This window comes from Anomaloglossus baeobatrachus, chromosome 5 (genome assembly GCF_048569485.1).
Source record: "Anomaloglossus baeobatrachus isolate aAnoBae1 chromosome 5, aAnoBae1.hap1, whole genome shotgun sequence".
NCBI lineage: Eukaryota > Metazoa > Chordata > Amphibia > Anura > Aromobatidae > Anomaloglossus > Anomaloglossus baeobatrachus.
The window spans coordinates 63,977,193-63,991,933 of NC_134357.1; the positions used below are offsets into that span (position 1 = coordinate 63,977,193).

Consider the following 14,741-nt stretch of genomic DNA (forward strand, 5'->3'; position numbering starts at 1 on the left):
TATATATATATATATATATATATTTTATATTAGGTTGAGCATTAATTATTTTTAAACTTCAACTTTTTTGTAGTCTTTAACACAATATATTTATTTATTTTATTATTATTATTATTATTATTATTAGTTATAGGCCCTCTGCATACAGTGCAGTTTTTGATGTTTTTATTATTATTATTAATAATAATAATAAATTATTTTTGTGTGCAGTTTATCTTGCACTTTGTTGTCCAAATCTGCATGTCTATCCTTATCCCAGCAAAGCCTGAGAAATCTGAAATGCTGTGCGCACGTTCCTTCTTTTTTTTTTTTTCTTGCAGTTTTTGGTGTAGAAAATAAAGCAGCATGTCAATTGTTGGTGCATTATTTTTTTCCTGCATTTATTAGCCCTTCCAGCTATTGAATTCCCTATATTAAAAAAACCACACCATAACGCATGTGTCATTGGTGAGCTTTTTGGCCACAAGGTGCGTTTTTTTGGGGGGTTTTTGGGGTTGCAGCACCAAAAACTCAGTGTGCTTACATAGGATATGTTCAGACTGTGTTTTTTTTATGTTTATACGTATTTATTTAATTACAAAAGAGCAGCCATGATGTATAACACCAAGGGAACAACTCAGTAGTGTCCCCCAGGATAAATGCCAGCTCCAGTGAAAATGACAACATTTTTACATGTGTTTTTAAATAATAAAAATGTATTTTTCAACTATAATTGTTGCCTTGTCTCCTTTCCTCCTCCCTTGTTGTATTTATTTATTTCTCTGAATTGTAAAGAGTTTGTGGAATATGTTGGTGCTATGGAAATAAACAATATCATCATTTACTTGGATTATGAAGTGGTTCAATTTGTGTATTTCATAATTATCAAAAACACAAATAAACCACTTCATAATCAGTCCAAGATATATATATATATATATATATATATATATATATATATATATATATATATATATATATATATATATATATATATATATATATATATATATATATATAATACACGCTGTGTGAACATATCCTAAAAAAATGTTCTAAAAATCCCCAAAAAAGTTGAGATTTAAGATGAAAGGGAAAAAAGAAAAAAAAGTTCATTCATCAGTGACTTATTAGCCCATGGAAACCTTTTCTTGATGTAAAAGAGGGGAGGGGGCAACAGCTATAAAAAAAAAAAGTTAGACTACAAGTGCACAAATGATATTCTGCATTTGTGATCTAACTTGTCTATATAGTGTCTACATCAAGAAGAATATGTCAGTGATGAATAAGTCAATGACAAGGTATCAGTAGAAAAGTTAATGAAGTTTACAGCTATGGGCAGCCTCGGGACTTGGAATTATTTTTGTTTCAGAGTGTGAAGCGTTAAAGCCCTGTTGGTGGGATTTTAATTAAGTGCAAATAAGCTTTTTTTTTTTTTTTTTTTTTTTTTTTTTTCCCTGCTTCAGCAGTTACCACTTTACAAAGCTCTTTGTATGTAAAGCTGGGTTGTGAGGAAATAAAGCAGTTATTTATTTATTTTTTTTTCTCTCTAGGTTATTTTGTCTTTTGCCCTCTCTCGACTTCCCATGAAATGGAGCTTGAAGTGTTGTGGTGGAAGGGTCAGCTCGCTGCGGATATCCATCAGGCCCTCCGGTATAAAGTAAGTGAAATTTACTATACTCGTCTCATTTTCTGTGTGTGTGTAGGGGGAAAGGAAATTAAATTAATAACGCACAGAACAACATCCTTCTTACAAAAAAAGAGAAAAAAAATATATATTTATTAGTATTCAAAAGTAGAACAGCAGAACTATTGTACCTATTCCACAAGTACTAGGTGCCAGGCCTTACCATCACCATCCGAAAAGTTGTAATATACACATCCAAAAAGCATAGGCAGCACTCCAGATTTTTAAGAGGAAAATGTGCACTTTATTAAGCCCAGAGGCAACATTTTCCATTCTTGAAAATCCTGTGTGTGTGTGTGTGTGTGTGTGTGTGTGCACCATGTATGCTTAACATACATTTTAACCCATCAATTTTATAAAAAAATATAAGCATATACTGTGTGTGTGTGTATATGTGCGTGTATGTGTATATGTGTGTTATATATGTATATGTGTGTGTGTACATCTGTGTGTGTGAGATTATGAGGGGGGGAACTATCTCTATATCTTACATACATACGTATATAATATAGTTTTTTGTGTCCCCCCCCCCTCATAATATACCAAACATGTATATTCCAAAATTAATAATTATATACACTCTAAATATCTCTTATAGATTTATATAATATAGAGGAATATATATGAATATAATGGTTCAGTTTGGAATATACTTGTTATCCCCTGTACATTGGGGGGGATTATATTTAAATACTTTTTTTTTTTTATTATTTATCTTTTATTTTTATTCCTACGAACTTTGTTATACAGTGTCAATACAGTACGGTATATACAAAGACTAAGTCCTCTAAATATTTATACCATACATATATGCTTTTAGTGAACTATGGGACAAATAGAAAACCTAAAATAAATAATTGGTAAAAAAAAAAAAATACAATTGTAGACAAAACTTTTTTACTTTTTTTTTTTTATTACAATACTGTTAATTTCTAGTATATGTTCTATCCGTTACGTGTGTATGTATATATATGTGTGTGTATGTATATATATGTGTGTGTGTGTATACACACACACACACACACACACACACTGTGTGTATATATATATGTGTATTATTATTATTATTATTATTATTATGTGTGTATATATTTTATATATAACATTTTATTTAATTATTTTCCCCAATTTAAAAAAAAAGCAAACAGTCCTGCATCTAAAAGTACCCCGGTTTTGTGTTGTGTTTGTTTTTGTGTTTTGTTTTTTTTTTTTTTTTTGTTTCCTCAAGTTTTTGGATTTCTTCCTTCTTTTTAGGAGAAGTGATAAAGATGTATATAATAACGCTAATCTGCCTTTTCTGCGGCCCAGTGTGGCCCGGAGTCTGGGCCTGGCCTTGGCTGTGTGGCTCCCTCTTTTGTCTCTGCTGCACACAGTCACCGGCCCTGTCTTCTGTAAGTTATGTCTCTGAGGGAAGCTCCTGGGTGTTTTATTGTCCTGCGTCTGGCTTCAGGCCGGCTGGTCACTTCCCGTTGCTTCAGTTCACACTCCAGTGTTACGTAGCGGGGAGCCGATAGTTTGTGAGGTGCCGCCACAAGCAGATTTTCACGCTTTTAATCCCTTTTGTTATTCGGCATGGTGCTGGGGGTTGTCCCTGAAAACAGCAAACTGGCCAGCAATGGCAGAGGGGTCTTTTGTTGCTACAAGTGTCCTGCTCCAAGGTGACGGCAGCTTTGTACTTCTCTGGACCCTTGTGCCCATTCATTTACTTATAATCTAGATTGCAAGTTTCCTGTTTTATTTTTGGGGCCTGTGCACATGGTCTGTCTTTTTTTTTTTTTCTCCCTCTGCTTTTTAGTTGAGTGGATTACGTTTCCGTGGTTACGTACATTAATTAATTTGATGAATTACTCCTCTACACGGCTCAGTCATGGCTAAAATCTGCACAACTCAATTAGCCTTTAAGCATTTAAAAAAAAAAAAAAAACCTAAAACAAAGGGTGTTGTGTAAGAAGTTGTAAGTAGTTTTGCCTACAGACCTCAGTACGGCGTTTTTTGTTTTTTTTTTTTTTGTGTTTTTTAATGGTTGCCTCTGTAGATGGTTCCCCAAAGGAATTGGGTAAAGCTAATTATAAAGGCGCTATCTCTTGAATTCACTTGGGTAAGACCCCATGAACCCGTCCTTACAATGGAGAATGTTGTTTGTCTGGACAGGCCTGTGGAGGTGGCCTGCCAAAGTGTCGGGTCTGCCATTAATAATGTTTATCTACTGGTGTCAGGGAGACATCTGCCCTTTTTTACGTGATTTTCACACTTTGTCAAAGCCTCTCACAACTACTGAAACACAAAAGCGGCTCCTCTACAACTAATTTTAAGAAAAATCATGATTATGGTGAGATATAATATATATATATATATATATATATATATATATATATATATATATATATATATATATAATCTAACACACACACACAAAACCCTTGCAAAATCTTGGTCCCCTTTCTGCAGCTTATATTATTTCAAATCCTGTTGTGCTTTCCTCCCCCTCCATGGGTCCAGCACTCAAATGTCCATCTGCTCCTGGTGTCTGTTATTGCCACGTGGACAGCACTGCAGCCGATCACTGAGCGCAGTGGTTCTGCCTGACCCTCTCAAGAGTTGCTGAGATCACTGCCTGCAGCGTTATTGATGTGCAAACAATTATACTCCCCTGGAGCAGTGGTGGAGATTCCACACTTGACCTAAGGAGGATGAACATCGCCACGTGCACACACTGCATTTTTGGGTGTGGATTTGTCACAAATACCAGCAAAATCAATCAGCATTCTGAAGTGTTGTGTGCATGTTGCTTTTTTTTTTTTTTTTTTCCTTGCAGATTTGGTGCAGAAAATAGTCTGCAGTATGTCAATTCTTGATGCGTTTTTCTGCCAGAAGGTGCAGATTTGGAGCAGAACGTTTCTGCACCAAATACTCAGGGTGCAATCATAGCCTCAGGGCTAAGCCACACGGCGAGAAAATCGGTGCGAGTGGAGTGCGATAAAACATCGCATTCCACTCGGACCAATTCTAGCCTGTGTGTCAGCACACATGGGCGATTATTTTCTCAGCCCTAATCGGACTGAGAAAACAATCGCAGCATGCTGCGATTGTAATCCGAGACTCTTTCTCTCGCACCCATTCAAGTGAATGGGGCGAGAGAAAAATCGCACTGCACTCGCAGTACACCGGTGTACCGCGCGTGCAGTGCGAGAATGGCTATAGCTGACTACGCAGGAGAGAGGGAGAGAAATCCCTCCCTCCCCTCCTGAGTGCCGGCCCGCCCCCCCGCAGCTGAGGTCTGCTCACACAAACGGACCTCAGTTGCAAGGACACAAGCATGACACTCGGCTCTGCTGTACTGCCAGCACGAGCCGAGTCTCATGCAAGTGGATCGCAGTAGTCCCCGTGTGGCCCCAGCCTAACACCTACACTAGCTGTAGTACCCAGCGTTACCCTGTATAGTAACTAAGTCACTCTCCCTTTCATCCTCTCACCACCGAAATATTAACTGACACATAAGCTTCTTATACTAAAAATATCCTTTTTTGCCTATAGCAACCAATCACCGCTCCTTGACTTCTAAAAAAAAAAAAATAGAAGTAGAGCTGTGATTTGTTGCTATAGGCCACCTGATAAATATCCAGGGTAACTGTCAAAATAGCCAATATATTACCTCAAACATCCAAACTGTCTTTCTTTCTGTGTCTGTCTTTCTGTGTCTGTCTTTCTGTGTCTGTCTTTCTGTGTCTGTCTTTCTGTGTCTGTCTTTCTGTGTCTGTCTTTCTGTGTCTGTGTGTGTGTGTGTGTGTGTGTGTCTTTCTTTCTGTGTGTGTGTGTCTTTCTTTCTGTGTGTGTGTGTGTGTGTGTGTGTGTGTGTGTCTGCTTCTGCATGTCACTTTCTCTGGCCATAATAGGAGTCTATAATAACAGATCTGTTCCCAGCTCCATTGACTTCAATGTAAGCAGGCTTTTTGGGGAATAATTGTAAAGTGCAGGGTTACATTTTCCCCTTGAAACATAGTCTATGACGTTCCCTGAGTCAAATGAGGTGTCTGTGCAAAATGTTGTGTGTGTGCCCTTACCCTGCAGTATACAGGAGCGTTTCCTGACATATCCTGTAACTTTGCCACAGGCCCCATTCACCAAAAAGTATCTTCTTTCTCGCTGGTATGCATAGCATTCTGTTTGACAATGAAGGAAAGTGCAGCAGAATGAACCTTCCTGGACCCTGTAAAGAGATGTGCACCCCCTCTGCATCCATCCTGACTGCTCGCTGTCGGGATGAGCGCCTTGCTCAGTGCTGGCTGCAGAATGAGATTCACTGAGAATCGGTCAGTGAGCTCGTTCTGACATGGAGTTTCTAAGTCTTTTTTGCCTTTTACAGACCATCTCAAAGGAGAGCGGAGCTTTCATGTGATCATAAATCAGCTAAAGAGGAGCTCAATATAAGACCTATTACAGACTGTCACAACAAGCTTACTGTAGGATTCTCAGTTAACTCCTTCTGCAGCCAACAGTGGACAGTGCAACACAGAGGCTGTATGAGGCCAACGGTGCAAAGTTTTTAATGAAAACAAATGGCAAAAAGTAATTTTAGCACAAAAATAAAGTGCATTTTGGTAAAAAGCCCCCAAAATATGTCCTTATCATTTATTGGCTTACTGAGGGGGATCCAACCTCTAACAATCAGCACAAATTGTGATGCTGCAGCACAGGCCCAGCCGCTAATTTGTGTGGTCAGCTGTACCGGATAGTGTATCTCGTTACCAGTCCAAGTGAATGTAATGAGCTGCCGGACCAGTCGCTGCCCACTGTGCAAATTCCTGGAAAAAACACCTAAAGGTAAAATGTGTGCATAAACCCTCACTGTTAGGTTTGTTCATATACACTGTTATGTTAAACTTTGCAGATAAGACACTTTTTTTTTCTTTTTTTTTCTCTCCCACAAAGTGTATGCGGCTGCGATATATGATATCTGTGCATTTGTCTGCGGCTGCAATCACCGCTCTACTCTCTGTTTACTTAGGAATTGAAGCTCCTGTCCTACAAAGGCCAGTCTCCCCAGCTCAACCTGAGACGATACTTTGCAGATTTGATAGCCATTGTCAGTAATCGATTCAAGCTGTGTCCGACTGCCCGCCACCTCGCCGTCTACCTGCTGGACCTCTTCATGGACCGATACGATATCTCCATCCAGCAGTTACACATCGTGGCGCTGTCCTGTTTGCTATTAGCAAGTAAGAACGCCTGTTATTTCTACATACATTTTTATTTATATATATATATATATATATATATATATATATATATATATATATATATATATATATATATATATATATATATATATATATATATATATATATATATAATATATATAATGATATATTTCTTTATCATTCTCTGCTGATAAATCTGCGATATACAGGTGCATCTCAATAAATTAGAATATCATCAAAAAGTTAATTTATTTCAGTAACTAAATACAAAAAGGGAAACATATATATATATATAGTCATTACACACAGAGGGATTTATTTCAAGTGTTTATTTCTGTTCATATTGAGGATTATGGCTTATAGCCAATGACAAACCAAAAGTCATTATCTCAGAAAATTAGAAAAATTACCAAAAAATACCTGCAAAGGCTTCCTAAGTGTTTAAAATGGTCCCTTAGTTTGGTTCAGTAGGCTACACAATCATGGGAAAGACTGTTTACCTGATAGATGTCCAGAAGGCAGTCATTGACACACACGTCACAAGGAGGGTAAGCCACAAAAGGTCATTGCTAATGAAGCTGGCTGTTCAGAGTGCTGTATCCAAGCATATTAATGGCATGTTGAGTGGAAGGGAAAAGTGTGGTAGAAAAAGGTGCACAAGCAACCGGGATAACCGCAGCCTTGTTAGGATTAAGAAAAGGCCATTCAAAATTTGGGGGAGATTCACAAGGAGTGCACTGCTGCTGGAGTCAGTGCTTCAAGAGCCACCACACACAGACGTATCCAGGACATGGGCAACAAGTGTCTCATTCCTTGTGTCAAGCCACTCATGACCAAAAGACAACGCCAGAAGTGTCATACCCGGGCCAAGGAGAAAAAGAACTGGACTGTTGCTCAGTGGTCCAAGGTGTTGTTTTCAGATGAAAGTAAGTTTTGCATTTCATTTGGAAATCGCGGTCCCAGAGTCTGGAGGAAGAGTGGAGAGGCCACAATCCAAGCTGCTTGAGGTCTAGTGTGAAGTTTCCACAATCAGTGATGGTTTGCGGAGCCATGTCATCTGCTGGTGAAGGTCCACTGTGTTCTAGCAAGACCAAAGTCAGCGCAGCCGTCTACCAGGAAATTTTAGAGCACTTCATGCTTCCCTCTGCCCTCAAGCTTTTTGGAGATGGAAATTTCATTTTCCAGCTGGACTTGGCACCTGTCCACACTGCGAAAAGTACCAATACCTGGTTTACTAACCACAGTATCACTGTACTTGATTGGCCAGCAAACTCACCTGACCTAAACACCATAGAGAATCTATGGGGTATTGTCAAGAGGAAGATGATACACCAGACCCAACAATGCAGACTAGCTGAAGGCTGCTATCAAAGCAACCTGGGCTTCCATAACACCTCAGCAGTGCCACAGGCTGATCACCTCCATGCCACGCTGCATTGATGTAGTAATTCATGCAGAAGGAGCCCCGACCAAGTATTGAGGCATTTACTGTACAGACTTTTCAGTAGGCGCCAACATTTGAGTTTAAAACCATTTTTTCAATTCGTCTTCTATAATATTCTAATTTTCTGAGATAATGACTTTTGGGTTTTCATTGGCTGTAAGCCATAATCATCAACATTAACAGAAATAAACACTTGGAATAGATCCCTCTGTGTGTAATGACTCTATATAATATATAGGAATAGATCCCTCTGTGTGTAATGACTCTATATAATATATAGAAATAGATCCCTCTGTGTGTAATGACTCTATATAATATATAGAAATAGATCCCTCTGTGTGTAATGACCCTATTTAATATGTGTGTTTCCCTTTTTGTATTAATTAAATAAATTAACTTTTGGTGGATATTCTAATTTGTGAGATGCACTTGTATAAACTGTGTCATATAGGACATTGTATGTGAATGCAGCTCCACTCCGCAGGTCAAGGTGTCCTCTAAACATCAGTAATGCTGGTAAAAACAATTTAACTTTGCAATTTTAATACTATTAAAAATATTCTATTCTCAAGTAAGAAGGGGTCTTTCTTTAGTGTTCACTGTCTAGGTGACTGGCCACATCTGCAGTCTAGCAGCGGTGCCCGAGCATTTGGTCTTTTCAGTAACTGTCTGGAATAAATAATAATAACTCATAATCCGGCCGGCCTCTGTGTCTTTGTGCTCCTCTGTCGCTGATCCGAAACTATCAATCCTCGGGATCACGCCTTCCGAAAAGATAAGATAATCAACGTATTTTATATAAATCAAATAATATCAATAAAAACATTCATTCTCCACTCAAATAATGATGCCCTCGCATTGTCATGGACAGAATTTTTTTTTTTTTAAAAAAAAAAAACGGTCTTAAAAAATAGCAACAAAAAATAATTTTTTTTAATTTTTTTTTTCCTTATTTCAACAGTTAAATAAATAATACCATACACTTTGGTATTGTTTTAAGTAAGCTGATCAGAAAATCGCCTGGTTGGCAAAGGGTTAGGAGTAGTGATGAGCGAGTACTAAAAAGCTCGGGTGCTCGAAGCTCGGGCCGAGCCTCCCAAGATACTCGTGTACTCGGCCCGAGCAACGAGCCCAATGTTATCCTATGGGAGACCCGAGTATTTTTGTGAAATGACCCCCCGGCAGCATGGAGAAACCCTAAAAATGGCACAAAAGTCTCAGAAGAGTGCTCAAATGACATGGCAACAGCATGGGGAAGACCCCTTGAAGCATTTATCACTCAAAAGTCACAGCTGTGAACAATTTTGTCCGCGTTTTACGCCATTTTTACGGACTCACCAGAAAACCTTCCAAAATGACCCCAAAATGATTTTTCATGGCGGAAATGTTAAGGGCACATACCCAATAGTGAGATAGAGCTGGTGTATGTTACTTTTTGAGATTAATACATGAAAGATTTTACGTGAAAACATTGTGTGGCACTCCGATGTCCCTGAGAAGAGACGTACATGAAGGCCTCTTGAGTCTAATGTGCCCATTTTGAGGAAGTGAGTCTTTGTAGTATTTTCCTTTGCCAGGGCAGCCAAAAATTGGGAGGCTCCACGTTGTCCCTGGATAGAGACGTGCATGATGGCCTGTAAACCTGAAGTGCCCATTGTAAGGAAGTGGGTCTATTGTAGTATAGCCCTTAGGCAGGGCAGCCAAAAATTGGGAGGCTCCACGTTGTCCCTGGATAGAGACGTGCATGAGGGCCTGTAAACCTGAAGTGCCCATTGTAAGGAAGTGGGTCTATTTCAGTATAGCCCTTTGCCAGGGCAGCCAAAAATTGGGAGGCTCCACATTGTCCCTGGATAGAGACGTGCATGATGGCCTGTAAACCTGAAGTGCCCATTGTAAGGAAGTGGGTCTATTTCAGTATAGCCCTTTGCCAGGGCAGCCAAAAATTGGGAGGCTCCACATTGTCCCTGGATAGAGACGTGCATGATGGCCTGTAAACCTGAAGTGCCCATTGTAAGGAAGTGGGTCTATTTCAGTATAGCCCTTTGCCAGGGCAGCCAAAAATTGGGAGGCTCCACGTTGTCCCTGGATAGAGACGTGCATGATGGCCTGTAAACCTGAAGTGTCCATTTTAAGGAAGTGGGTGTATTATAGTATAGCCCTTAGGCAGGGCAGCCAAAAATTGGGAGGCTCCACGTTGTCCCTGGGTAGAGACGTGCATGAGGGCCTCAAAACATTGTTCCCATTGCAAAGGAGCGGGTCTCCTGTCGTTGTAATGTCCATTCTGCAAAGAATGGGCGAAAAAATTTACCACTGGGGGTATACCTGAAACAAAGGCCTAAGTATTGCAATTTGTAATGGTCATCATCATGGTGGCGCATGAGGAGAAGGAGGAGCAGTCCAGCGATTATCCAAAGTCCAGAAGTGTGTACCCATGGGTGAGTGGAGGTACATGGCAAACTTTAAATTCCGCTCTCATTTGCTGGTGGTGTGGTGAAGTCTGGCCCAATCCAACCCTTGTTCATCTTGATCAGAGTCAGCCTGTCAGCATTTTCAGTTGACAGGCGGGTGCGTTTATCTGTAATGATTCCACCTGCGGCACTAAAAACACGCTCTGACAAAACGCTAGCAGCAGGGCAGGCCAGGACTTCCAAGGCGTAGAGAGCCAATTCATGCCACGTGTCCAGCTTGGATACCCAATAATTGTAAGGCACAGAGGAATGTCGGAGTACAGTTGTTCGATCTGCAAGGTACTCCTTCAGCATCTGGGCAAACTTAGGATTTCTTGTGGCACTACCCCGCACCTCAGGGGCTGTGGTACGTGAGGGGCTGAGAAAACTGTCCCACATCTTAAAGACTGTTCCCCTACCTCTGGCGGATTGGACTTGTGCCTCTCTCGGCTGTACGCCTCGGTTGTCCACTGATTCCTGACCTATGCCGCTAGCGTTTTGTGAGGGGAATGCTTTGCCTACTTCCGTGAGTATGGCCTTCCGGAACTGCTGCATTTTGGTTGACCTCTCCTCCACGGGAATAAGAGACAAAAAGTTCTCCTTGTAGCGTGGGTCTAACAGTGTTACCAACCAGTAATGATTGTCGGCCAAGATGTTCTTAACGCGAGGGTCACGAGACAGGCAGCTTACCATAAAGTCAGCCATGTGCGCCAGACTCTTAACAGCCAGGACTTCAGTAGCCTGACCAACAAGATGACTGAACATGCTGTCCTCCTCCTCCTCCTCCTCCTCCTCCTCCTCCTCATCTACCCTGTCCTCTGGCCAGCCACGCTGAACCGAGGATATGACTGGTGTGCATGTCATATCCTCAATTTGGCCGGAGAGTTGCTCCATGTCTTCATCCTCCTCCTCGTCATAGTCCTCCACTGCACGTTGTGATGAGACGAGGCTGGGCTGTGTGTTATCACCCACACCCACTACTGTTTCTTGCTGCAACTCATCGCGCTCCGCCTGCAATGCATCATGTTTGTTTTTCAGTAGAGACCGTTTTAGAAGGCAGAGTAGCGGTATGGTGACGCTAATAATGGCGTCATCACCACTCACCATCTTGGTGGAGTCCTCAAAGTTTTGGAGGATGGTACATAGGTCTGACATCCATCTCCACTCCTCAGGTGTTATGTGTGGAGTTTGACCCATTTCCCGACGGTTTAGGTGATGCAGGTACTCAACAACTGCCCTCTTCTGCTCACATATCCTGACCAACATGTGCAGAGTTGAATTCCAACGCGTGGGGACATCACACACCAGTCTGTGAGCCGGAAGATGCAAACGGCGCTGAAAGCCGGCAAGGCCGGCTGAAGCAGTAGGTGACTTTCGAAAATGTGCAGACAGGCGGCGAACTTTTACCAGCAGATCAGACAGCTCTGGGTATGACTTTATAAACCGCTGAACCACGAGGTTGAGCACATGGGCCACGCATGGAACATGTGTCAGCTGGCCTCGCCTCAAAGCCGCCACCAGGTTCCGGCCATTGTTACACACGACCTTTCCTGGCTTTAGGTTCAGAGGTGTGAGCCAGTGATCTGCCTGCTGTTTCAGAGCTGTCCACAGCTCTTCTGCATTGTGGGGTTTGTCACCTATGCAGATTAGCTTCAGCACAGCCTGTTGCCGCTTCGCCGAGGCAGTGCTGCAGTGCTTCCAGCTTGTGACTGGTGTGGAGGGCACAGTGGATGAGGATGCGCAGGAGGAGGAGGAGGCTGAAGAGCATGACATTCCGGAGCTGTAGAGTGTGGGTGAAACACTGACTGAGGTAGGGCCTGCAAACCTTGGTGTGGGAAGGACGTGTTCCGTCCCTCGCTCAGACTGGGTCCCAGCTTCCACAATATTAACCCAGTGTGCCGTCAACGAGATGTAGCGGCCTTGCCCACAAGCACTTGTCCACGTGTCTGTGGTTAGGTGGACCTTGGGTGAAACAGCGTTGTTCAGGGCACGTGTGATGTTTTGTGACACGTGGTTATGCAACGCGGGGACGGCACACCGGGAGAAATAGTGGCGGCTGGGGACCGAGTAACGTGGGACAGCTGCCGCCATCAGGTCACGGAATGCTTCTGTCTCCACCAGCCTAAAAGGCAACATTTCCAGCGCAAGCAGTCGCGAAATGTTAGCATTTAGAACTGTGGCATGTGGGGTGTTGGCAGTGTATTTGCGCCTGCGTTCAAAGGTTTGCTGAATGGATAACTGAACGCTGCGCTGGGACAAGGACGTGCTTGATGATGGTGTTCTTTCTGCGTAGGCAACTGCAGGTGCAGGAGTGGAGGAGGCTTGTTCGCAGGCAGCATGGACAGGGGATTGGCTCGCATGCACAACCAGCGAAGACGTAGCAGTGACATCAGCAAGCACTGCTCCTCGACTCTGTTGTACTTCCCACAAAGTCGGGTGCTTGGCTGACATGTGCCTGATCATGCTGGTGGTGGTCAGGCTGCTAGTTTTGGTACCCCTGCTGATGCTGGCACGGCAGGTGTTGCAAATGGCCTTTTTTGAATCATCTGGATCCAACTTAAAAAACTGCCAGACTCGGGAAGACCTAACATTTGTACAGGCACCTTGTGTCGTCGTGTTGTTCCGGGGAACGGTTGCCTGACTTCTGCCTGGGGCCACCACCCTGCTTCTTACTGCCTGTTGTGATGCTACGCCTCCCTCCCCCTGTGCACTGCTGTCCTCGCTCTGCATATCCTCATGCCAGGTTGGGTCAGTTACTGGATCATCCACCACGTCGTCTTCCTCTTCTGCACCCTGCTCCTCCTCCTGACTTCCTGACAATTGTGTCTCATCATCGTCCACCACTTGTTGAGACACGTTGCCAACTTCGTGAGAACGTGGCTGCTCAAATATTTGGCCATCTGTACAGACGATCTCCTCATGACCCACTTCAATATGAGCTGGCGAGAGGCCAGAATGTGTGAATGGAAACGTGAACAGCTCTTCCGAGTGTCCAAGTGTGGGATCATTAATGTCCGAGGAGGACGTGTACTCAGCCTGGTGGTAGGAAGGAGGATCAGGTTCAGAAATGTGCGGTGCAGTATCACGGCTACTGACACTTGACCGTGTGGAAGACAGAGTGTTTGTGGTGGTGCCAATCTGACTGGAAGCATTATCTGCTATCCAACTAACAACCTGTTGACACTGGTCTTGGTTCAAGAGCGGTGTACTGCTGCGGTCCCCAAGAATTTGGGACAGGACGTGCGAGCGACTAGATGTGGCCCTTTGTTGTGGCGAAATTAGAGCTTGCCCACGACCTCGGCCTCTGCCTGCACCACCATCACGTCCACTTCCTTGTTCCTTGCCAATGCCCTTGCGCATTTTGCAATGCTGTGCACTGCTGACGTGTATATTCACTACTTGTGCGTTATATTAAAGTTTCTGGAAATTGCACACAAGTGCACCTGTACGCTGCCACCAACAGGCACACACGTGCGGTTTTAAAAACCAAGCACGGACGCAATAAGAACCTAACAGTTTTTTTTGGGCAGCGACAATTACAGACAAGTCAGACACTATCTGGACTGTTTTACACTGTGTACACCAGCCCCAGATATGATGAAGGCTGGTATACGGTCACCACTACCCTGCCTGCCTGCCTGCCTGTATACTGGTACAATAGTCCTGACAAGGACTCTTTTGGTCACTAGCCTGTATTCAGACCTGGCTATACCCTGCCTGTATATAGCAACAGTAGTCCTGAGAAGGACTCTGCTACTGTACTCCGACCTGGCTATACCCTGCCTGCCTGTATACAACTAGAATAGTCCTGAGAAGGACTTTTGGTCACACTGTTTGCAGCCCTGCAACTGAAAAAGCTATAAAGGGCCGCAAAGCTTTCCCTGAATCAGCGACACTCTCCCTGCACTCACTGTCTGGATAGCTGTGAGCAGAGCACAGCGCGCCGGCCGGTATAAAGGCTCGGTCACGCTGTGCAGGCCGGCCAA

The 14,741-nt window shown here is 42.9% G+C and overlaps 1 protein-coding gene across 1 annotated transcript in view; it reads left to right on the forward strand.

Annotated features, from left to right (window-relative positions):
* Positions 1-14,741, forward strand: part of CCNJ (cyclin J) — a 33,275-nt gene that overhangs the window by 824 nt on the left and 17,710 nt on the right. The window contains exons 2-3 of the mRNA XM_075352288.1: positions 1,533-1,639; positions 6,672-6,882. Coding sequence (XP_075208403.1) covers positions 1,571-1,639; positions 6,672-6,882 — 280 coding nt within the window. The 5' untranslated portion in view covers positions 1,533-1,570. The remainder of the gene's footprint in view (positions 1-1,532; positions 1,640-6,671; positions 6,883-14,741) is intronic.